The sequence below is a fragment of the Plecotus auritus genome (genome assembly GCF_963455305.1).
Source record: "Plecotus auritus genome assembly, chromosome: 6".
NCBI lineage: Eukaryota > Metazoa > Chordata > Mammalia > Chiroptera > Vespertilionidae > Plecotus > Plecotus auritus.
Genome location: NC_137773.1, coordinates 165,985,889 through 166,011,035, shown reverse-complemented (window position 1 = coordinate 166,011,035; position 25,147 = coordinate 165,985,889). Strand labels below are relative to the sequence as shown.

At 41.6% G+C, this 25,147-nt stretch overlaps 2 protein-coding genes across 14 annotated transcripts in view; one reads left to right on the top strand and one right to left on the bottom strand.

Annotated features, from left to right (window-relative positions):
* Window positions 1-20,422, top strand: part of UBP1 (upstream binding protein 1) — a 50,370-nt gene extending 29,948 nt beyond the window's left edge. For 3 of the 10 annotated variants that reach the window (XM_080672077.1, XM_080672078.1, XM_080672076.1), the window contains 7 exons: window positions 2,638-2,741; window positions 6,990-7,044; window positions 7,293-7,386; window positions 10,571-10,661; window positions 11,412-11,530; window positions 13,594-13,736; window positions 14,433-14,671. In XM_080672077.1, the coding sequence (XP_080528203.1) occupies window positions 2,638-2,741; window positions 6,990-7,044; window positions 7,293-7,386; window positions 10,571-10,661; window positions 11,412-11,530; window positions 13,594-13,736; window positions 14,433-14,528 (702 nt within the window). In that variant the 3' untranslated portion in view covers window positions 14,529-14,671. Of the gene's footprint in view, window positions 1-2,637; window positions 2,742-6,989; window positions 7,045-7,292; window positions 7,387-10,570; window positions 10,662-10,819; window positions 11,009-11,177; window positions 11,250-11,411; window positions 11,531-13,593; window positions 13,812-14,432; window positions 14,672-18,455 lie in introns of those variants that run through there. The other 7 variants (XM_080672079.1, XM_080672075.1, XR_013960800.1 and 4 more) reach the window with 6 other exon arrangements.
* The window catches only part of FBXL2 (F-box and leucine rich repeat protein 2), a 79,589-nt gene that overhangs the window by 16,487 nt on the left and 37,955 nt on the right, over window positions 1-25,147 (bottom strand). For 2 of the 4 annotated variants that reach the window (XM_080672086.1, XM_080672085.1), the window contains 2 exons: window positions 22,965-23,177; window positions 21,423-22,336 (listed from right to left, as the gene is read on the bottom strand). In XM_080672086.1, the coding sequence (XP_080528212.1) occupies window positions 22,229-22,336; window positions 22,965-23,177 (321 nt within the window). In that variant the 3' untranslated portion in view covers window positions 21,423-22,228. Of the gene's footprint in view, window positions 1-20,743; window positions 22,337-22,964; window positions 23,178-25,147 lie in introns of those variants that run through there. The other 2 variants (XR_013960802.1, XM_080672084.1) reach the window with 2 other exon arrangements.

The window sequence follows — 25,147 nt, the reverse complement described above, 5'->3', positions numbered from 1 at the left end:
TTACCCTTGCTAATGGTGGTATTTAGTATCTGAGGAGGATGGTGTAGCAGGAAAATCTTCTGGGTAGTGGAGATGGCTATAAGCAGGGCACACCCATAGTTATTTGATCTGTCAGTTGGCTCACAAGCTCTTAGGTTCCTCAAACTGTATAAGCTGAGGAGGTAACTACTTTGTAAGGTGGAAAGTAAAAGAATGGCCTTGTTGTGTCAAGTTTATGGAGAAATTGGTATGCTATGCAATATGCTTAGCAATGCTGTCCAGTCAGTAAATTCCTTTTTTTGGAAGTTGATAGTAGTATCATTTTCCCCATTTTTGAAGAATACATGATGGGCAGTTGTAAATAATAAGATTCGGGGTTTCTGTTTTATTTTCCTTGTATCGATGCTTCTGACGGCTGTCAGTTGCTTTAAGCTCTTGTAACCATTGGAGAGACTTCCTTTCTGCCCCAGAGTGCTGCCCCTAGCTCCTTCACACTAGTGGTCATGACTCTTCCATACTCAAGAGTTTTAAGAAAAATATACTCCCTTCCACATTTTTATGTTGACATATGAAAGTTTCCATCATACATTTAAATCATTGCAAAAGGAGACCATTTTCTGACCTAATGAGTATTTGCATTTAAAATTTAAGATAAACCTATTACATTGCTTTTTGAAGTGTATTCTGTAGATTCCACTACCATAGCAATTTGACACCCACCATTGTTCATTTTAAAAGTTCATGAAACTTTACTCTGCTCTTCCTTCTTGATCTGTTTTCTCTTCCATTCCCCTTAAATAGTTTTACCGTGTTAGGACATACTATTATGCCTGAAAATGTTTTAATTATCACCCTAATAACTTCTTTATCAACTATATATATTGAAATTTAATTTTTAAAATGTCCTGTGACCATAGGCTCTTTAGTCAGTTAAAAAATTTAAGCTTTATTATTGGTACCAACTTATCAAAACAAGAAATCATAGAAATCACTATTTTTTAATTCTCATCTGAGGATATGCGTGTTTTTTTTTCATTGATTCTAGAGAGAGAGAGAAATCTTGACGTAAGAAACATTGATCAGTTGACTTCTGAATGTGCCCCAACTAGGAATCTAATCCAAGACCCTTCGATACCTGGGATGGCACTGAAACCACTGAGCCAAACCAGGCAGGGCCATACAGATTTTGATGAGAATTTTTTAAATATAAAAATAGAAGTGTTATTGGAAATACATCTCAGGATAGAACCTAATTCTAGATTTTTTATAGATAAGAGAAAGTTTATTTAGATATTTTTCTTTCGGCAGTGTCTTTCAAGTTTTGAAATTCCTTTTATCTGCCAAATATCCCAGTGATGGATTTTATATGACCCTAGTACATTATTGCAATACTGTGTCAGCTGATGGTAGATCCTCCAGAATTGTTTTGAAAGCAAATAATTGAAAGCTACCAGACATACAGAATTTTTTTTTTAATTTTTTTGTTTTTGAGAGGCAAAAGAAATATTAACTCACAGACTATTTTTTTTTCCTTTTTATTGAACTTAGGGTGACACTGGTTAACAAAATCATACAGGTTTCAGGTGCATAATTCCACAACACATCATCTGTGTACACTATTGTGTTTTCACCACCCCAAGTCAAGTCTCCTTCTAAAACCATTTATCTCTTCATACCCTCCACCAACTCCCCATTTTTAGTCATGTGCTTTCTTAGTATCTACCCTAAATTTTTGAATGTTTGTTTGTTTTTTGTTTTGTTTTTTTTTTGCTTTGATTTGGAAGAGTCTTATACCCCATGGTTAGCCATCGTGAGATCCGAAGCCTTTTTTGTGAAAAGTAGGAGAAGAGTGAAAGGGGACCTTTGAAACCAGGTGCATCCTCAAGCAGATTGTTTTAGGAAGACTATGTGGGGTGAGTGATTGGATTCCCTCCATAGCTCAGGCTCGAAGACTTTTACTTGACACCATGCTGGCCTGTCAGCATGCTTTTGACATCAGTGTGTCTTTGTAGCTGTGCTCTATCTTTGGTCAGAATTGTGTCTAGAGCTGAAAAATCCTTTAGTTCACCATGCCTTGTCCAGAAAATGCCAGAAATAAACACTTGTGGATAGGTAGGTATAGGGAGTACCATACACAGGTGTATTTTGGCACTGGAATGGTCTCAGCTTACTTGGGGATTATTAATCTTAGAGAAAAGAAGGAAGCAAGTGGGTACCGGTGAGGGCAGAAGGAGCACTAGGTAGGACAGACACTGTCTTGGTCACCGTGTGTTGTCAGATGTTGCTTATGAATCCTTTCTTGCCTCTGCTATTCTTAAACCTTGATAAGCACCTTTTGGAGAATTGATAAAGAGGGAGGTAAAAAGTTCTTGAAAGCAAATTGTATATAAATATACATTTAAAATGTCTTGATGACGTTTTGCTGCTATCATCACTTCTGGGCTTCTCTAAAATTAATCAGTGTCTCGACACACAGCAGGTAAACATTTTCCTTGCCACCTAGAAGAAAATGTGACATGTTCCCATGCTGTTGCTTGATGAGTGTCAGGTGTCTTGTGTTTTATCATCTTGTTTGGCCAGACTAGGTTATGAAATACAAAGTATTCTTCCACATCCTTTAAAAGCATATTATTAATTTATTTTTGTTTCTATCCTTAGTGTTCTCCGTGGCCCGATGCCCCCACAGCCTATGTGAATAACAGCCCCTCCACAGCGCCCACTTTCACCTCCCCACAGCAGAGCACCTGCAGCGTCCCAGACAGGTATCTGCTTTGTGTCCTCGTGTGCCTGAAGCTGACTGATGCTCATGCTCCTGTTTCCCTTTCTCTCAATTTACAGCTACCTTTCCATTCGTTTATCTGAAGTATGTGGTCATGGGAAATAGCCCCCTTGATTTCAGGGGAAAATCATCTTTCCTCACCTGTACCTTTCCTCACCTTGCCTCACACACTCACAAACTATGGAAGTTGTAGAAGGGGAGCATTTCAAGATATATTCTTTATGAGATAAAAAGAACATTATTGAGGTTCATGGACAGAGAAAGAACAATGAGATTTTAAGGTGAAACTATGAATCAATATTGTTAAGATTGCAATCATTATGAAGTACATTTGTCTTTAATTTAATGCTCACCATACTACACAGGGTTATTTCTCTGCTCCATTTCTTCTCCTCCTAATAGATACACTTTTTTTTAAAATATATTTTTTATTGATATTTTTACAGAGAGGAAGGGAGAGGGATAGTAAGCTAGAAACATTGATGAGAGAGAAACATCGATCAGCTGCCTCCTGCACACCCCCCACTGGGGATGTGCCCGCAGCCAAGGTACATGCCCTTGACCGGAATCGAACCCAGGACCCTTTAGTCCGCAGGCCGACACTCTATCCACTGAGCCAAACCGGTTTCAGCCACTTTTTTTTTTTTTTTAATAACTCTTTACCCTTAAAAAACTTAAGTGGCTTTAGAAATGGGGAATGGTGGACTTTGTTCTACTCTTTGGCCTTGGTATGCAAATCAGAGTCTAGTGAGCAGCAGGTGGGAGCAGGAGCTGTCTCAGGCCTCTCGAAGTGCCGCAGTGGCGCCTCACAGGATGTTGCATTCTTTTTTTTTTTTTTTTTTAAATCTTTATTCAGATTATTACAGTTGTTTCTCCTTTTTCCCCCCATAGCTCCCCTCCACCCGGTTCACACCCCACCCTCTGCCCTTACCTCCCCCCACACTGTCCTCATCCATAGGTGTATGATTTTTGTCCAGTCTCTTCCTGAACCCCCCATACCCCTTCCCCCCTGAGAATTATCAGTCCACTCCCTTTCTATGCCCCTGATTCTATTATATTCACCAGATTATTCTGTTCCTCAGGTTTTTAATTCACTTGATTTTTAGGTTCACTTGATGATAGATATGTATTTGTTGTTCATAATTTTTATCTTTACTTTTTTCTTCTTCCTCTTCTTTAAGAATACCTTTCAGCATTTCATATAATACTGGTTTGGTGGTGATGAACTCCTTTAGCTTTTTCTTATCTGTGAAGCTCTTTATCTGCCCTTCAATTCTGAATGATAGCTTTGCTGGGTAGAGTAATCTTGGTTGTAGGTTCTTGCTATTCATCACATTGAAAATTTCTTGCCACTCCCGTCTGGCCTGCATAGTTTCTGTTGAGAAATCAGCTGACAGTCGTATGGGTGCTCCCTTGTAGGTAATTAACTGTTTTTCTCTTGCTGCTTTTAATATTCTCTCTTTGTCTTTTGCTCTTGGCATTTTAATTATGATGTGTCTTGGTGTGGTCCTCTTTGGGTTCCTTTTGTTTGGGGTTCTGTGGGCTTCCTGGACTTGTAAGTCTATTTCTTTGACCAGGTGGGGGAAGTTTTCAGTCATTATTTCTTCAAATAGGTTTTCAGTATCTTGCTCTCTCTCTTCTTCTGGCACCCCCATAATTCTGATGTTGGTACGCTTGAACTTGTCCCAGAGTCTTCTTATACTATCTTCAACTTTTTGGATTTTTTTTTTGCTTTTTGCTTTTTCGGTTGAGTGTTTTTTGCTTCTTTGTATTTCAATTCTTTGACTTGATTCTTGTGTTCCTCTAGTCTGTTTTTGGGTCTCTGTATAATATTTTTTATTTCAGTCAGTGTATGTTTAATTTCTAGTTGGTCCTTTCTCATATCTTCGAGGGTCTCGCTATATTTATCGGCCTTTTCTAGGATATTCTTGAAAAGCCTTATAACCGTGGTTTTGAATTCTATATCCAGTCGTTTGTTTTCCTCCATTTCTTTTGTTTGTGATCTGTTTCTTTGATGCCGCATTTTCACTGCTTCCCTGAGTTGGTAGGGTAGATTTGTGTGCTAGGTTTCCTATATGGCCCAGTGGGTCTGCCTCCCCAGTTAACCTGAGGTGGACACTCTTGGTGCACCCCTTTGTGGACTGTGTGTACAGCCTTGTTGTAATTAAGTCTTGATTGTTGTTGGTATCACTGGGAGGAATTGACCTCCAGGCCAGTTGGCTGTAAGGATCAGCTGTGTCTACGCGCGGAGAAGTTTGGTGCTGGAGACAGCCTTATAGGATTAGACTTACCAAATTGCAATAGCCTCTGTGCTCAGCTTGGATGGGGTGGAGTCTCAGGGTGGAGCAGACAGTCTTGGCTTCCCGTCAGCCTTGCCCTTGTGAGCACGCACGCACCTTCAGACCTCTGCCTTGCTCGGCTCCCGAGTCTCCGCCCAAGTGTCCAGATTCCCCCCGTAAGAGCGTGGGTCCCCAGGGGCTCGCCTGGAACTGGGGTTCAGTGCAGTCAGAACTGGGGTTCAGTGTGGTCGGGGGCTTTCTTTCCTTCTAGTTGTAGAATTTTCACTCAGCCAGCCTTCCTGTGGTTCTGGATGGTGTCCATTCTGTCTTTTAGTTGTAGTTTTGAAATTGTTGTGCGAGGCAGCAGTTTAGGTGCTTACCTATGCTGCCATCTTGGTTTCTAGGACGTTGCATTCTTAGGGATTGGCTGAAGGAATAGTGACAGATCAGATCAGAACTTCCCTGTTGATAGCAGGTTTAGGCCTCACCTCCTAATACTATCTGTCATACTGTGGGTAAGATTCATTATGTGATTTTGAGGGGACAGAAACATGCTTTTCCTCTGAGATGGAAAAGCTGATGAGGCAGCCTTTTAAGTTATTGTGCTTTAAGAATAGAAAAACAATCTTGGGCTCAGAGACCGGGGAAGAGACCAGGAGACCGGCATGTTGCCATGTAGGGGGCTCTTCTTTCGGTCAAGTTCAGCCTGAATCATCTTAGAAAACGATTATGATATTAGAGATAAGCTGTGAATTCATGTACTCACTAGTTAACTGGCTATTTCTGAGAGCCCACTGTGCGCCCAGCACTGTTCCGGGTGCTGTGACATTTAAATGACAGACAAATCCCTCTCTGAGAAGCTTAAGTTCTAGTGGGTAGAGGAGGATGCTGAACAATCAACATAACAACCTAAGTAAAACTTCCGTATGAGTGCTAAGAAAGGAGTCAGAGCCAGCGAGGTGGTCACATCCGCTGTGCAGTTGGCTCTCATTTTTGTTTTACCTTAGAAACAAAAGGATAGTGGTATGCGATTGTTTCTTTGTTCTCTTGAATTCTGCCCTCTAATAATGGATAAATGTATTAAAAGGGATATCATTTTGATTTAGAATTATCATACCACTCCTTTATAGCTCATTGTTTTCTTAAAGATTTTTTGCAGCTACTTTCAATTGTTTATCTTTCTTGATTTCTCACCTCCCCCTTTCCTCCCCCCCCAACTAAAATGAATGAGTGTCCTTCATTTTCCTGTTCACTTGGAGATAATTGGAACCCTTTTGTTTCATAGAACTAGATTCTTTTACTATCACAGATGGAGAAAGAAAAGGCACAAATTAAGAAAGTCTTGCTCTAACTGGTTTGGTTCAGTGGATAGAGCGTCGGCCTGTGGACTAAAGAGTCCCAGGTTTGATTCCGGTCAAGGGCATGTACCTTGGTTGCGGGCACATCCCCAGTAGCGGTGTGCAGTAGGCAGCTGATCGATGTTTCTCTCTCATTGATGTTTCTAACTCTCTATCCCTCTCTCTTCCTCTCCGTAAAAAAATCAATAAAAATATATTTAAAAAAAAAAAGTCTTCTGTCTTAATCTCATCATATTCACCCCTTACCAATTGTGCCAACATTCCTTTTTTTTTTTTTTTTTTTTTTTTTTTTTCAGAGAGGAAGGGAGAGGGAGAGAGAGATAGAAACATCCATGAGAGAGAACCATCGATCGGCTTCCTCCTGCATGCCCCCCACTGGGGATCAAGCCCACAACCTGGGCATGTGACCTTAACCGGAATCGAACCCGGGACCCTCAGTCCGCAGGCCGATAGTCTATCCACTGAGCCAAACTGCTGTTGTAGTTTACAGCAAATTTATGTGTATTTTTAAGTTTATCTAGTTTAATATTTTGATTTTATATAAACATATAAATAATAATAACTATCTTTTCCTTCCCTCTCCCTTTTCCCCAGCAATTCTTCTTCCCCAAATCATCAGGGAGATGGAGTTTCACAAACCTCTAGTGAAGTAAGTGTCTTGTTCCTCATACTATCAGATGCTTTGGGGGGCCTGTATTTTTAAGGCTCTGACAGAGGCTTAAGCCAGTGGTTGGGTCACTGAGTAGTCAGACTTGATGCTCTTCTTGGGTGTTCTTTTACCTCAAATTTGGAGGATTTCTGTGTTTCAATGTTATTTATAACATGCTAGAGGCCTGGATTATGTTTTTGTAGGTTTGAATAGTTCCTTCTATTTATATTCATTTTCTTTGTTAATAGCAACTTCAGCCTTCAGCCACCACCCAGGAAACACAGCAGTGGCTGCTCAAAAACAGATTTTCTTCCTACACAAGACTGTTTTCCAATTTTTCAGGTATGTTTGTGTGTGTGTACGCACATGTACATGTGTAAGCACACACAAGCACGTGCATATTTTGTCTCTGTACTTTCCGTTAACCTTATTTTTTTAATGTTGAAGTAATTATAAATTCATACGATGTTGTTAAAACACGTCCCAGGTAGTCCTGTGTACCTATCACCCAGTTTCCCCCCCCCCCCCCCGCCCAGGTAATACTTTGCACACCTATTGTACACTATCAAAATTAGGAAACTAACATCATACAATCTACTTCTTCACCAGTTCTATGTGCCCTCATTTGTGTACAGGCACATATAGTTCTATGCAGTTTTTTCATTTAATAACTTTTTATTTTGAAATAATTTTTTCTTTACAGTAAGTTGCAAAGATAGTACAGAGATACTCCAGGGTACCATTCACTCACATTACAGTACAATATCCAGATCATGAAATTGACATTGGTGCACTGTATATATAGTTCTGTGTCATGTATCACATGCATAGATTTGTATAACCACCCCTGAAGATACGATGAGAGATACGCCATCACAAGGATTTCCCTTATGCAGCCCTAAACCCCCAACCCCCCATCCCTAATCCCTGGCAACCATTAATCTGTTCTCTGTCGCTATTTTGTCATTTTAAGAAAGTTATATAAATGGAATCCTACAGTATGTGACCTGTTGAGATTGGCTTTCTTTTCACTCAGTGTAATGTCTCTCCAGGTGATTGTGTGTATCAGTAGTTTGCTCCTCTTTATTGCTGTGTAGTATTGCATAGCATGAACTGCTCAGGGATGGTTTTTATAGTACTTAAGTGTAGTTTTGCGTAGTAAGTGAAAGAATATTTATTGGGGTTTAAACAGGTATTAAGCAGTGCAACAGGAGAAAACTATTTAGAGGGACAGTAATAGATACACCAGATGGGAGATTTTCCCCAAACATATTTGGCCCTGGGACCCTTTTCCTACAAGACACTGACCAATGTGTCCTGAGAAACACTGGGCCGCAGGAAAGTGCCCACAGTGCTGTGGTTATAAACATGCAGCTTGAGCCTTTTAAGAGGACAGAACGTGTGCACATACCCGGCCGATAGAAAAGCTTGATTTCACAAAGAATGTGGCTTCCTTTTGTATGGGCCATTTGCTGCTATGTTTGTGATGATTAGTCATTCACATGTAGCTTTTTGTCTCTCTAAAGTACTGGATGAAAGTCATGTGCTACCAGCCACATTTCTATGATTAAGCAGAAACTGGAAATTTAAAAATTTCAGTGTGTGAGAGGGAAACGCATCTTAAACTCCCATAAAGAAGACAGATGGCCCTAGCTCAATGCTTGGCAAACTCATTAGTCAACAGAGCCAAATAGCAACAGTACAATGATTGAAATTTCTTTTGAGAGCCGAAAGCCAACTTCTGCGCATGGGCCATGAAGTTTCAATCGCATTGTACGTGCGCGCCCGCACGTGGTATTGTGGAAGAGCCACACTCGAGGGGCCAAAGAGCCACATGTGGCTCACAAGCCGCAGTTTGCCGACCACTGCCCTAGCTGGTTTGGCTCAGTGGATAGATCATTGACCTGCGGACTGAAGGGTCCCAGGTTCGATTTCAGTCAAGGGCACATACCTGGGTTGTGGCCTCAGTCCCCAGTACAGGGCATGCAGGAGGCAGCCAATCAATGATTCTCATCATTGATTCTCTCTCCCTCTCCCTCTCTGAAATCAATAAAAATATATTTTTTAAAAAAAGAAGACGAATGAAGAGTAAAACCCACACATAAAATTCTGACCGTTGGAGCTGAGGGGGGTCCTAGATTATGCCTGTTAGATTAGGTACATATTTCCATCTAGAGAGTTCTAAGCTCTTTCCACTGTGACCAGTGACCATGTGGCTTGGCCTCTGGCCTTTGCCCTGTGAGCTTCCCAACAATAGAATGGTGAGGAGGAGATTGAGTTCCTTCCCTGAGCCTCCTGGGCATTCACATTTTGGAGAGGGTTGTGCACATCAGTATCTGTTCAGTTCTGTAGAGGGTTAAGGATGTGCACACACTCATCTCTGGTGACAACTGGGAGCCTTGTTTTCAGAGGCGTGTAGTTGTCCCCAGTAGAAAGATGAGAGAGCCTGTCTTTGTTTAACTGACTCCATCAATGCTAGTGCCTCACAAGAAATGTGCTTCCCTGATCTTTATTTCTTTTACAAACTTGTAAAGTTATTAGGCTCTCACATTCAAGCCCTCAAAAAAAGAAAGATAACCCCATTATCTAGTCGCATAGGTAAGTGGATATTTGTCACATGGAAGTCATGCCTTAATCCCAGAGGGCATCTCATTTCTCCTAGTAAACTACATCTTGAGTGTTAATAAAAGGGCAACAAAAAAAAAGATTACGAGATACATTCACACATAAAAAGTAGAGAAAAATGATGGACTCGTGTAGCCATCTCCAGTTTCAGAAATGACCAGCTTTACTGATCATTCTTATTCTTAGCCACTCCCTCTCCCCTTCTCTGTTGTAGTTTACAGCAAATCTAGATATGTCGTTTACACTTACCAAGTGTTTGTGGGGGAATCTTACAGTATATTACTGTTTCTCTGCCATGCTTTCATATTAACACTGGCTGCAGGTTACAGAGTGCTTGACTTGACATTGCTTGGTGCAGAGAGAGGCCTGCCTATACCTACGTGTCCTTCCAACCCGTGTTACTTTAGGCAAGTTCCCAAAACTCTGGACTTACATTTTCTTTTTTTGTAAAATAAAAGATTGGTCTGGGTGATTTCAGGGTAGATGATCTGAGGTCAGAATCATGTTTATCCACACAATAACCACACATCTAGAATAATGCAGGCGGTGAAATCCTGTGTTGAAACAGACACTCCTGTCGGCTCTGCTCATTGTTCTGATTTATCAGCCTCTGGGCTTCTAAGCTTCTTCATACAGGACATGGAAGAGCCAGCACTTTCTTTGGCTCTGAGAAACGTGTGTTTGTGTGTGTGTGTGTGTGTGTGTTTTCTGATGTTGTGTATATTGTATACACAGGAGACCTGTGATGGTATGTCTGTGTGTGTATTCTTTGTGTATACACAGGAGACCTGTGATGGTTTTGAAGGTCATCTAACTGTGTGAAGACAGATGTCATAAAGCCACCAATCTGCTAGTTCTTTTTCCATTTCTTTGAGAGGAATCTCTTTATGCTGTTCTCCAGGTGCCGACTTATTAAAACTGACAAAGGAAGATTTAGTACAGATTTGTGGTGCAGCCGATGGAATTCGGCTGTATAATTCACTGAAGTCAAGGTAAAATACTGTGTTTAAAAGGAATGTCTTATGTACCTTTCCTTGTGTGGGGACCGGGGCAGAATGGGTTTCCACACTGGGTTGGTGTGTGCCTGTGTGCGCTGTCGAGCCTCGGCAGTGTTGCGCTCACAAGAAGACTGTTTTGTGTACACCTTCAGGGCAGGCCCAGATTTGATGCAGGCACTGATGAGGGCAGATAGACTGTAAGACTGGTAGAAATGCACATGGGCAGTACTGATTTCTTGAAGACGACTGGGTTTGTTGCCAAGAAAACAAACTTCTCATTTAGGTGAGCTATACAGAATCTATGGTTTTCAAGGTCATATGACTACTACTAAACAGTTATTAAAAATGTAAACTTCTGATTGTGAATTTAAAATGAAAGAACCGTAAACTGCTGGATTTTTAGATTCATATACTATCATTGCTATTTCTAGACTTGTGTGAGAATTCCATTAAAACTGAATCTTACTGATTTTAAATTGCTGACTTAATCTTGGAACTTAAATTTACCAGCATCTGACAGACCATCTCAGTGGTTTAGAGTCTGGATCATCAGATTAGACCACCTGTGATAGTTGGTGTGAGGTGTGTGTTTTTATATTTTTATTAGTAATTTATTTTGTATAATGAAATAACATTGTAAAGTTCTCATAAGGAAATAGAACTTAGATTCCTGTAGTTGTCATTTGTACGTGTGGTGAGGCAGCTTTCTCTCCTTGGCTCATGAGTGGCATCTTGTGATTGCAGGTCGGTTAGGCCCCGCTTAACCATCTATGTCTGTCAGGAGCAGCCGGGCGGCTCACTGCTGCAAGGGCAGCAGCAGGCTGCAGGCAGCGGAGCCGAGAATGGCAGTGGGACACCCTACGGTGGGTATGGAGGGTATCTCAGCTTCCTGTCACTCCCTTTCTGACACTGAGGTATAACTGGGGCTTTGAAGGACCCCTGTCCCATTAGTTCTGTCGAGTTGCTGTTGTGGGAGTCCTGGCAGCAATGAGCTCCAGGGCCAACTCTTCTGGAGAGTAAGGAACTATCGGCTTGTCTCAGTTATGTCCGCCACATGGTAGAGCTCTTTTTATATGGCCCTTTGCGCCAGAAATATCTTAACAAGCGAAAGACTAGCTTGCTGCCTTTCAAAAGAAAAACCCTCAGGTGCAATGAGTGTGACGACGTTGGCATCTTGACCAGAAAGAAGGAGGTTTTTGTTTTCTTTTTTTAATCCACTTTACTGACTGGGAGAGAAAAGTTAAAATATCACCTGTGTAAAGATGCACCCATATTTCAGAGCTGAGTGTGTGGACTCGTCTCAGACAAGCATCTGGTCAGCACTGTGATCTGTGTCACTAAGCATACTCTACGTCATGGTCATCCGAGTGCTGGGAGGTGTCCTTGATTGTGTAATAGAGTGGATCGGGGCAGAGATAAAAATCCTGGCCCCTTTGCCCCTCCCCTAATATGGTCTGTAGAAGGGGGGGGGAAAGCATGTGTATTCTTAATGTTTTAAAGCGTATGTGTTCTTATTTGTAAAGTGGATATGTGGTCATCTCTCCCCTCTTCCCACATTCTGAAACAATAAGGGCAACACACTAAGAACTGTCCAGGGAGAAGTGTGCCATGGAATTCAGAGGCAGTTATTTGCCCTCATATTGCATAGAGCTCTGAAAACTACTTTGTGATTTGAATTTTAGTAAAAATCCCAAGGAAAGCATTTACTGTTATGATTTTCCCCATTTGGTGTCATTTTGACTTCAAAGCTGTGAATTTTAAGACTAAAGACACAAAGTCTTGGTCTTAAAGGCTGAAAGTTCTAAAGGAGCTCTGCTTGATGGTCTTTCATCAAGCTCTTCTCCGCCACTTATATATGGTCAGGATTGTAATATTCTGGAAGGAATATCCTCAGACATGAGTGTTGTGTAGGTGTATGTGGAATTACAGGCAAACTTAACCCTAGATCGGGGTCAGCAAACTTTTTGTTAAAGGCCAGGTAGGTAGTAAATATTTCAACCTCACAGACTATAGGGCCTTTTCCCCACTCAGCTCTGCATCATAGCATCAAACCCACAGTATGTAGAAGGCAGGTGTGACTATGTTCTGATAACATTTCATTTTTGAAAGAACAAGTGGAGGGCAGGTTTGACCCACATAGGCTGTAGTTTGGTGACCCTGCTCTACATCATCTCTATAGTCTTCCCCTAATCATAGTTCCAAATTCTAAGCTTTTCATGGTGTATGATTGGCAGAGATTCCCCTTGTTTGTGAAAGCAAAGATCTGGCACTGATATTCCTGATCAATGTCTGGCTTGAATCATTAGTAATTGAGCTTGACCTACAAGAGTCAGACCCACTGCAGATGTGCTTAGTGCTGTGCCAACAGAGCCGCTGCTAGGTTATATGTTCCAGAAAGAAACACAGGATACTAGGTGGACTGCACCTGGGACCTTCTGTAGAGTAGCAGAAGGCTTGCTTCATGGTCCACATCCTTAGCTTTTCGAGTACTGTCTTTTATACTGTGTTTAATGGGGCAAGGGGGGGGGTACTTTTATTCCTTAGGATAAATGGATCAATTCCCATTCATAGGCTTACTGAATCAAAAACTATGACCTTAGGTTTTTGTTTGTTTTTAAACTATATTGCTAGAAACATGTTTTTTGAAAAGAGTTTCCTTCAGGTATAATTTATATACCACAAGCCTCCCGTTGTAATGATACGATTCAGTGATTTCAGTAAGTGTGCAGTTTTGCAGCCATCACCGCAATCCCGTTCAGTTTCATTACTCCAGAAAGGTCCCCGGGCCCATTTGCAGTCAAAACCGCAAATCCTTTTGTACAAAAATTATTTTAATGTTTATATGTAATCTTCCTATAGATCCAGGTGGAAAACAGATAAAAGATTACTGCTAAAATGCTGTTATGTGTTTTTTTTTTCATTTCAGTTTATCATGCAATCTACTTGGAAGAAATGGTTGCCTCAGAAGTTGCTCGAAAACTTGCGTTGGTGTTTAATATTCCTTTCCACCAGATTAACCAGGTTTACAGACAGGGTCCCACTGGTATTCACATTCTTGTTAGTGATCAGGTAACTCGAACTGACATGCCCATTTGCTTTTCCCATTCACACTGTTATCTTGCTGAAGAACTATAGAAAAATTCGGTGACCTCTGTTACAAGTACTCATGAAAATCCTTTTCAAAGAGTTGGAATCAAAATTTCTAAGAATATATATACAAGATTTTCAGGTATGCTGATGATCCTAAGGAATACACATCAAGGATAACTGGCTCTCCTCCCTCCCCTTGTAATTCAGACACTCCCTTAGGGGGGCTGCAGGTTAGTGGGGCTTTCACCCCTTTTATGGAGAGGGGCATTTGGATGGGTTTTCCTTTTGTCCACTATTTGATGACTATTTTACAAAGCAGTAAGGTTAGAAGTATAGTTTTTTCCTCCAGGTTTCAGTGACAAGCAAGTAATAATAAAAGAGCACTTAGGCAGCGACTTTTTGTCAGTTATTCCCAAGACCCAGCAGGGATGCTCCCCAGAGGGTGAGATGGCCGACTGACTAGGTCCTCAGGGACCATCATGAGCAGGCACTGCTGCCAGGGCAGCGGGTATAGTGTTACCACTCACCTGCATTCACCCGCTAGCTACCCTTCTGGCCGTCGAGTCCTGTGCTTGTGCAGCAATATATAGATTACACTATTTTTCTTTAACTGTGAATTTTAACCAGTTACAAAGGGACAGTTGGATCTTAACCACATCTGCTTTCTCCTTCTAGATGGTTCAGAACTTTCAAGATGAGAGTTGTTTTTTATTCTCCACAGTAAAAGGTACTTTGAATGTGTGTATGTGTCTTGAAATGCTGGCGGCATGAAAAATAGTGTGTGCTTTTAATCACTCGTGTGTTTATTTTTGAAATGCTGGCTTTACTAATTTTATTTTACTTTATTTTTTTAATATATTTTTATTGATTTCAGGGAGGAAGGGAGAGGGAGAGAGAGATGGAAATATCAATGATGAGAGAGAATAATTGCTCGGCTGCCTACCGCATGCCCCACACTGGGGATCAAGCCCGAAACCCAGGCATGTGCCCTTGACCGGAATCGAACCCGGGACCTTTCAGTCCACAGGCTGACGCTCTATCCACTGAGCCAAACCAGCTAGGGCTGGCTTTACTAATTTTAAGAAGAGTTTGAAAAATGAATTGAGAGAATATTTCTAAGGGTTGTAATAGAAATTAACTAGCCAACAAGGAAGAGAAGTCAATCCTGATGACGGGGAGGGAAATTCTCAGTTCGTTCAGCCAACCTTTTACTGAGCACCTTTGTCAGACACCATGCTTGTGGTGCTAGACAAATCTTGAACTTACTATAGTGGGAAAAGCAAATCAGAATTGGCCAACAGATGCACATAATTACAAATATTTTAAGTGCCATGGAGGAATGGGGAAGTGTAGGGTATTTATGGATGAGGGGAATCTGGATAGGGGGACATAAAGCTGTTGGGCAAGGTCTCTCTGAGGTGGTATCATTAATGCTGATAATTGAAGAGTGAGAAGGGATCGACCACATGAGGAGTATCCCAAAGCAGTGTGCGAAGGAAAGACCTTGGCTTCTTAGGTTTAAAAAGCCATGTTGCTACTATGCGGTGTGTGAGGGGTGAGCAGAACAAGATGGAGACAAAGCGAGAAGCAGAGTCTGGTATGCAAGACCTGGTGAGGCAGTTTAGATTTGATTTGGATGCACTGGGAAGTCAAGTTGTATAAACAAAGGAGTGATATAGATTTTTCTTTCACTCTTGCAACTCTGGAGACAGGTGGGAAGGTGGAAAGATGAGGCAGGAGATGTCATCTAGGTGAGAGATGATGGTATCTTACACATTTATAGACAGGGTTCTGCTGGACTCCCGGTGAGTGGTTGTGACTCTTGGAAGAGTGACTGGGCAGACAGTGGTCCCAGTAGAGGTAGGTTTGGATGGGGAAAAACAGTCCAGAGTTCCATTGTAGATATGTAGCAATGTCAAGTTGGCATTTAATTACATCTGTCTCGGGCCTGGGCTTGAGATGTAAGTTTGGAAACCTTCAGCATATCAGTGGTGATTCAAAGCTGTAGAAATCATTGATGTCCCTTATGAAGTAAAGTTGAAAGAGGGCCAAGACCTGGCACAAGTGAGTCCCATTGAAAGGGTTAGGACAGTGGCCGGCAAACTGCGGCTTGCGAGCCGCGGTTTGCCGCTCTGTTGACTAATGAGTTTGCCGACTACTGGGTTAGGAAAATAGAAAGGGTTTTTACTTTGGATTTTGTTGGTTCTTCTAGTTCCTTTAAAAGTGTAAAGTTAGCCCTAGCTGGTTTGGCTCAGTGGATAGAGCGTCGGCTGCGGACTGAGGGGTCCCGGGTTCGATTCCAGTCAAGGGCATGTACCTTGGTTGCGGCACATCCCCAGTGGGAGGTGTGCAGGAGACAGCTGATTGATGTTTCTCTCTCATCGATGTTTCTAGCTCTCTGTCCCTCTCCCTTCCTCTGTAAAAAAGCAATAAAATATATTTTTTTAAAAAAATTAAAAGTGTAAAGTTAGATTATTTGGGATTTTTCTTGAGATAGACCTGTATAACTAGGAACTTCCCTCTTAGTACTGCTTTTGCTGCATCCCATAAATTTTTAAAAAGTTGTTTTCATTGGGGAGAGGGGTCAAAATAGTTTATCTCGTTTGATTTTCTCTTTGATCCATTGGTTGTATATCAGAATGTTGTTTAGCCTCCACGTTTGTGGGTTTTTTTTTTTTCAGTTTTCTTCCTCTAGTTGATTTCTAGTTATATGCCATTGTGGTTGGAACAGATATTTGGTATGACTTCAGTCTTCTTGAGTTTATTGAGGCTTGTTTTGTGGCCTGACATGATCTAAACTGGAGAATGTTCAATGTGCACTTGGAGAAAAATCTGTATTCTGCAGTTTTGGGGTGAAATGTCCTATTAATGTCTATTAAGCCGATCTTATCTAATGTGACATCCAAGACAATCATTTAATTTTCTGACTGGATGATCTATCCATTGATGTGAATGGGATATTAAAATCCCCTGCTATTATTGTAATACCGTGGATGTCACCCTTTATCTCCATTAATAATTGCCTTATATATTTAGGTGTGCCTTCCTATGTTGGGTATTAGGTGTTTACTATTGTTTTATCCTCTTCTTGAGTTGACTCATGTAAAATTATGTTGTTCCACATATTTATACATTGATTGGTTGCTTCTTCTTGTATGTGCCCTGACCAGGGACTCAAACCCACAACCTTGGCCTATTGGGACCCTGCTCTAACCAACTGAGCTACCCAGCCAGGGCCTCCATTTTTTGTTTTAAAAGTCTTATTTTGTCAGGTGTAAGTATTGCTTAGTTCAGCTTTCTTTTAATTTCTGTTTGTGTGGAATATATTTCTATCCCTTCACTTTCAGCCTGTCTTTCAATTGTAAGTGGGTCTCTTGGAAGTAGCATATAGATAGATGGGTTATGATTTTTAATCCATTCAGCCATCCTATGTCTTTTTATTGGTGCATGTCTCTATTTACATTTAAAGTAATTATTGATAAGTATGTACTTATTGCCATTTTAAAGATTGTGTTTACAGTATTCTGTAAGAAGGGATTTTTAAAGGCAAATTTTTTTAAAAAAATATTTTATTGATATTTTACAGAGAGGAAGGGAGAGGGATAGAGAGCTAGAAACATCGATGAGAGAGAAACATCGATCAGCTGCCTCCTGCACACCCCCTACTGGGGATATGCCCGCAACCAAGGTACATGCCCTTAACTGGAATCGAACCCGGGACCCTTCAGTCCGCAGGCCGATGCTCTATCCACTGAGCCAAACCGATTTCGGCAAAGGCAAAATTTTTTTTTTTTTTTTTTTAAAGTCTGACAGGTTCAAATCTAAGTCTAGTCTTAGTACAGAAGCTGCACCTCAAAGAACACCCTTGAAGGGATTCGCCCAAAACAGTGCTAAAATTACCATTTCACTTTTTTGCCTGGCATGTTGCATGTGCCATCAAGTTACTTGCAGTGCTGAGTTTAACTGTAAACCGATTGTGACTTTCACAAACACCTTCAGCTTGATACCCTTCTCAATTTTTTGTTCTCAGAGCAATACAGTTTTTACTCTACAAAACTCACATTATCTAAAGAAGAAAATGCACACTGAATTAATTGTGTGGAAGTGGTGGACATTCCCAATGTCAGGCATCATGGGATATCCCCTCCGATCTCAGTGCACTGTTCTTCAGAATTTGTGCTCATGAAAAAATTCATTTGTTCCTTGATGGATGCCTGTACTGCGTCTCCACATTTCCTGAGAACACGAGGGCGTCAGGCAAAAGTAGTGATGTGTTTTTGAATATTTCAGATCTACCTCTGTGGAGTTCAAAAATCATTTCTAGAAAAGGTGGCTATAAGCCCTCCGTTTGTTTGTTGTTTTGTAGAGCTGACTGTCCTGCCTCCCGCTCTTGCCCCCTTGCCTGCTGTGTGTCTTGATACCCCCTCCTCCAGCCCCTCACTGGCAAGTAGTATAGGTGCAGGGTGCTGTTGGGAGTATCGGCCAGACACCAAAAAACAAATGTGTACATGAAGCTACCTTAGGGAAGAGGAGCCGGAGCAAATTAACCAGCGTTTTTTTCTGTAGAATTAAAGATAACAGATGAACCGGGAGGAGGTTGTCAGTTTCTGGGAGTTTCAATTTAATAGTCCTGATTTTCCTAAGTCTGGCTAAAAAAAAAAAGCTGTAATTTGTAATTTCTCTTTCCTTTTTCTGCAGTTGAAAATAGTGGAGGTATCCACATAATTTTGAAGTGATTTCTTATATAGTCTGAACTATATTCATTACCAAATAAAGTCACGCTTAAAAGTGTGTGAAGACTGAATCCAAGAAGTCTTGGGATTGGATTTTACTGTATGAATGTTTCATATTGAAAACACAAGATGACCTTTCTAATGAGCTGTATGAGAGGCGAATCTCCTCACTGTCACTGCCATAGCCAAGCATCCTCGTGAGAGTGAGCACGTCGGGACAGCACGCCTGCTCTGGGGCCACGGTGCAGGCTGGGCTGCCTGCCTCTCTGGCAGAGGCCAGTAGATAAGAGTTCCTCAAAGCAGCCTTGGCTGTCTTTTTACACTGTATGCGTTTTGGAAATGAATGTAAAAATCTACTGTGGGCATTTACCTTTCTGTGCCAGTTTGGCCTGAACCTCCTGCTGACCTGGGCTGGGGACAGTGCTGTTGTGGAGCCAGCAGGGAGCCTGTCTGCAGAGATGCGATGTGCTGATACAGTGACTGGGGGTCAGGTAAGAGGCTTGGCACTTCTCTGAAGAAGCGTGTCTAAGGGTGTGCGTCTCACGTGATCATGCCAGGTTGGGAAGAGCCACGCAGGAAGACTGGCTGGAAGCGAGCTGCATTATCAAGAGTACCTTGGTGAGAGGATCAGTGTAAATCCTAATAGGTACAAAGACTTTGTGTTTTTGCTTTGTCACAGATTTATTGAAAAACTTTGCTTCTGCTTCCATTTTTAGCGTTTTATTTCTGGTTTTCATTTTTAAAGCCCCATTGCCTTTTTAAAATTATGTGGTTTTCTTTCTTTTTCCTCTATCCCTCTGTCTTCGACTGCCCTTCCCAACTCACCCCCACACCATCCTCCCTCTTAAACATTTTTAAAGCCCAACCCCAGACATTGGAAATAGGTAAGCAGGAGAAAAAGTATAGGTTCCGACATGGTGTCAAGGAGTCTTTATCAACAAGTTGAAATTATTCTTGGAACACTAGACATCATAAATCAAACACTAAATTGTATCATGTAAACTCCTTACACTTCTCAAATATTGAGCTTTGGTACAATCATGAGTAAACATTCTGGTGATTATTTAGAGGCCTTTTTATACAGCACATATAGTTTCTTTTCCTATAAAAAAATTTCTCTTCACAAAACCAACTTCTTGTCAGCCAGTGTACTTATCAAAGAGAACCCACTGTTTTTGCTATTTTTCCTACTCTTTATCTCTTTCCTTTATCTAAAGCCTTTCCCAAAATTCCTCAGCAAGAATTGGTGAGGCCTGTGGTGTAGCACACCCAACTTTTTAAACTTCAATTCCATTTTAATTATAGCATCTCTGTCCATTTACCCAGGTATCTTGGTTTTGAATGTATTATTTGATCCTTTGTTTGGGCAGAAATGGGAATGAGTCATTTTGAATTTAATATCTTTCCCAGAAGATGAACTACTTCAGTGATTTAAAGCTTGACTGTTCTATTCATGGGGGGGTGGGGGGGAGTGTCTGATACAAAGAAGCACTGTGTCTGTTTCCATCTTTGGTTTTAAAGTATCTATAACGCTCATAGGCCATAAAGCAGGAGAGCCTTCCTTCCTGTCATGTTCCCTTTGCTTTTGTATGAGCACACATTTTCTGTACCAATCACTTGGGAAAGAAGAGAGTTTCTATTAATTGTTTTGGTTTTGCTTGTCGATTTAGCATTCCTTTTTTGAGTCTCAAGACTTATGGAACAATAAATGTCATTCAATGCTGTGTGCTATTCTGAATTCCTCATAGGGTTTTAGAAGTGGGGTAAAAAAGTTAAAAGCTCGTCAAACTTGAAATCACACACCAAGTGGTGTTGAGCATTAGTCTGTCCCAGTGAAACAAGTTAAATTATGGCACCAGCAGATTTGCTACTTTGTTTTTTTAATAGTAGGATGTATACATTTCAGTATAATAAATGTTTTCTGATTGTTTTACAAGTGTGTGTGTCATTTAAAATACCAGTTCCTGCCAGTGTCACAGAACAGAGAGGCTCCACATGTATGTTCTGAGGACACACCAGTCCAAATGTTACAAGAGTTGAGACCCAGGTGGTTTTCTCAAAGCTGCTGCAACTGAGAGGTAATGTTATTCCAGGAACTTACTTTTCTTATTAGAGGTTCTCCTGTTTTATAAATGGGTAATTGAGCAGTGAGTAAAGTAGCTGTGATAGATTGTGTCCTGGCTCAAAGGAGATAATGTATAGAAGGCCCATTTACATAAAATAGAAACTAATTCATAATCACTGAAGCAGGTCTGTGGCATAGGTTTATTTTATTTAAATAGCATCAGTCATTTCTCCCCCACACGGTGTTGCAAATGTATATTTAAATAACTACTGTGGTATACACACAATTTTTAGACCTGTGAATACCAGAGTATATCATAAAGCAATAAAATCATCAAGACTTGAATGCTTATTCTGGTAATCCCATTAAATCGATTTATGGGGTTCTATGTATGCCCTCTCTTCCTAGAAGCAGCTGAGGTGTTGTGTCCTGAATACCTCTAAAACTGCCCATCTAGAAGTACTGCTAGTTGTGGGAAAAGAACACCTTGTTTGCTGTTTCACTTCTGCTTCTCACAAGCTCTGGATTCCAGTCCAGGAGTGGTTGCTAGGTAGGGTGGTGATGGGTTCCTAATTTATTTAATTAATAAAGATCACAAATGTGGACAGCACAGGCAGAAACTAGATCATCTTATCAGATGCTTAGGTAATATTAGGAAGGTCTTGAATTTGGAAAGTGTTTCTGCTCAGATTTCCCTGCCATAGATGATAGCAATAAAACCCTCTGGTTTAAGTATTGCAATCGCTTATTTTTATATTTTGAGTCTAAAAGGTGCCAACACTTGACTTGATCTGAGTTTTAAATGTATAAAACTTTTGACTAGTTCTGGTATTACTTGATTTCTAAGATTTTAAAATAAACTTGGAAAAAATTACACCCATTCTACAAGCATCCATTCATTATTTTTAATTTATTATAACTTAAGCCTTATTCAATTCTATTGCTTTTAAGGTCCCCCAAGTTTTGTGAGATATGACATTAGCTTTTCTCCTATAATAAAACTGTGCTATAGCGTACACCAGAGCTTCTAATTTCCACTCAGGCAACATGAACTCTGAGTTTACTGTTTAGTTTTTGGTTTTGGTCCCCAAGTTGACAGAAATAGGTGAAGACCCAGCTTCACCCAGTGTAGAGTCCTCATTTCTTTGGTGTCCCATAGAAACTTAACATGCCCTCCACATACAAAACTATTAGGTATTACGAATTTGCAGTACAGTCACTTTGATAAAGGTGCGTCAAAGTGGAAAAGCCCTGCTAATCAAAATGGAATTGTTGTGAATTAAAGTAGGCCACTATCTTAATTATCAGGTAGAAAATCAACAGCTTGGTTTTCCTGCTCAATTTGTGCTAACACTGATGGTCTGAGGAATGCTGACAAAGCTGAGAACGAACTCTTGCCCCTAGGAAGGTAAACCCACCTGGTTAAGAAACCAGGTTTCTTGCACGGTCCTGGCTGCACTGAAACCACTCTTGCTGGGTGTTTACTGACAAGGCTTTGATTGATTGTATCGCAGCAGACTAAAGTCAAAACTATTCGCCAAAGTTACTGCAATCCCTACAGAAGTCTTTTACCTGTAAATACCTTTCCCAATGGAGAATCAACAGATTTCGGTGACCATGGAGAAGGCAGGGAAGACTCGGGTCTTCTCTGGAGGTGGGCCCCGCAGCTGCTGTCAGAGAATGACGCAACACCTGCACAGCCGATGGCCACTTCCTCCCACTGCTGTCGGTGGTGTGACGGGTGCAAAGTAGGCATGGACTTTGACATGAGGGAGCTGAGCCTGGAAATAGAAGAAAAAGGTGGAGTAATCTTTACACTGATATTTTTGGAATTATAAACATAGTCCTAGAAAAGCCCATAGTTATCCACGGGGAATTGGCTTCACTTTACTGTTAGGCAAATGGTGCAAAAAGAATTTAGCGGGTAGGCTAGAGCTACTCCTGTTTACATAATCCATCCCCTAAAACAGCACCTTCCGAAGACAAAAGAAAACTAAGAATATTTCTGCCCATGGGTAGTCACTGGCCCCCAGTGGAGTTCCCACCAGCTGTGGCATCCCGGGGCAGCTCTGGCCTGTAAATGCAAAGTTAAAAACTTAGCATGTTTAAGAAAACAATGTAGATGAACTATGTGTAGAAAGCAAGCCACATTCTATTAAGTGCTCTCTCCTGGAAATTAGCCAAGACCACATCTACCTCCTACTGGTAATGACCTCAGGCCCCTTTCCTTGTAAGGGTGCTGATCACCCGACTACGTGTGAACCCAGGCTGGGGTCTCTGATTAAGGAATTTTTAAGAAGTCTCAGGAGACATTTAGACTTGTGTGTGTTAGAACATGCATGTTGATTCTTGGTGTGTTTGTTGTTGCTTAGAAATTGTGCCAGGTGTACGGTCCTGTCCCACACTTACCCGCATCCGCTTGATGCCTGCGCGGGTCACCTGCTGGCAGTCGTACAGCTCCAGGCGCTCTAGGCCACGGCAGTGCTCCAGGTGCTCCAGGGCCACGTCAGTGATGAGGAGGCAGTTGTCCAATTCCAGTACTTGCAGCCTCTCGTGGCCACAGGTGCTATTGCTCAGGTGCAGGATTCCATCATCTGTGATGAGCTCACAGTGGGATAGGCTCTGCAGCAGGGAGAGGACAACATGTTTGCAAGACCCTCATTCCAATGCTTATGGCCTGGGAAAAGCAGGGGAGCAACTGTTCATCTACAGGGTCAAACACAAAGCCTGGACCCTTTGGCCGGGGGACTGCTGCAGCTGGGAAGTGGTTTCTCTCACTTTCCTGAATATAAAAGCAAGTCGGAATTGCTGGGGATGGTCTGGTTCAATCCTGAGCTCACCTCCCATGTACAATCTACAGCTACACATGGAACAACTTCCTCTGAAAAAAAGCCTAAAAACTGGCTTAGCGCCTCCTACACATTGGACCAGTGAGGGAAGGCCCGTGACAAAGCAGGTAGGAGGGGCTGGGACACAATCTCACCATAAACGCCACTTGCAGTGCGGGACCCAGAGTCAGGGTGCACCAAAACCCGGAGCTTCTCCCTGGGGAGGGAAGGGTTAAAACCCACATTGCCCCCGCCCCCACTCCCTGACTTTTAAGACCTATACCTGAGTGACAGGCCCCCAAAAGAACTAGCTTTGAAAAGGAACAGGCTCAAAGCCACAAGATTGCAGCAGATCATAAAGGACTCGCCTGCCCCAGGGCCCAGCGTCCAAACGGCCAGTAGAGGGACCTTGGGCAAATGGGGAGAGGAGCACCAGCCTGAGGGGTAGGCATCTGATTAGACACCCATTTGGGGGAACGCTGGGGCGCGCTCTGCTGATGGAGACTAGTGGGTGCCATCTTTGCACTCCTGTCTTTCTCTACCTCGAAGATGCCATTTTTTAAAACTGGGCTTTTTTCCTTTCCTGGTGGGCACCATCGTCTCTACGTGTCTGGGGCCAGGGGACACCTACATCTCTTGTCTCTCTGGTGGCCCCTGGGCTTACAGGGTGGCCCCCAGGACTGTAACCAACAAAGAGTTCTTAAATAGCCGCTACCTCAAGGGCACAGCAGAACTAACGGGAGCTCAGTCTTTTAGTGAAAGAGGCCTATTAGCTACAGCCTGATGGGCAGGCTTCTAATTGAATACACAATAATTATCAGAAAGAGAAGTTAAGAAAATCGCACTTAGCCCTGACCGGTTTGGCTCAGTGGATAGAGCGTCGGCCTGCGGACTCAAGGGTCCCACGTTCAATTCCAGTCAAGGGCATGTACCTAGGTTGCGGGCACATCCCCAGTAGGGGGTGTGCAGGAGGCAGCTGATTGATGTTTCTCTTTCATCAATGTTTCTAACTCTATCCCTCTCCCTCTCTGTAAAAAAATCAATAAAATATATAAAAAAAAAAACCCACTTACATCTGCATGAAAAAAAATGAAACACCTATAAATAAATTTAACCAGAATGTAAAAGGCCTATACACTGAAAACTATTAGGCATGGATGAAAGAAATTGAGGAGACAAATTCCATGCTGGGAAATTTAATACTGAAATGTTCCTACTACCCAAAGCAATCTACAGATTCAATGCAATCCTTTGGCATTTTTCACAAACAGAACATCAATCCTAAAATGCGCACAGAACCACAAAAGACTCTGTAAGTCAAAGCAATCTTCGGAAGCACAAAGCTGGAGGCATGCTTCAATGTAGTTTGACTTCAGACCACATTACAAAGTTACAGTAACCAAGACAGTACAGTGTTGGCATAAACACACGGGATAGGATGACTTACAAAACCAAGAAGTGAGTGTTGATGAGAACGTGGAAAAAGGGAACCCTTTTGCATTGGTGGGAATGTAAATTGGTGCAATTACTAGTGAAAACAGTAGAAGGTTCATTTTAAAAAAATTTTAAAAACAACTATTAGAGATGATCCAGCAATTTTACTTTTGCAGTTTTTGAAGAAAATGAAAACAATTCATAAAGATATATGCAGCCCCATGTTCGCTGCAGCATTATTGACAATAGGCAAGAAGTAGAAAAAACCCAAGTGTCCATCATCAGATACGTGGATGAAGAAAATGTTAGATGCACATACACAGTGGCATA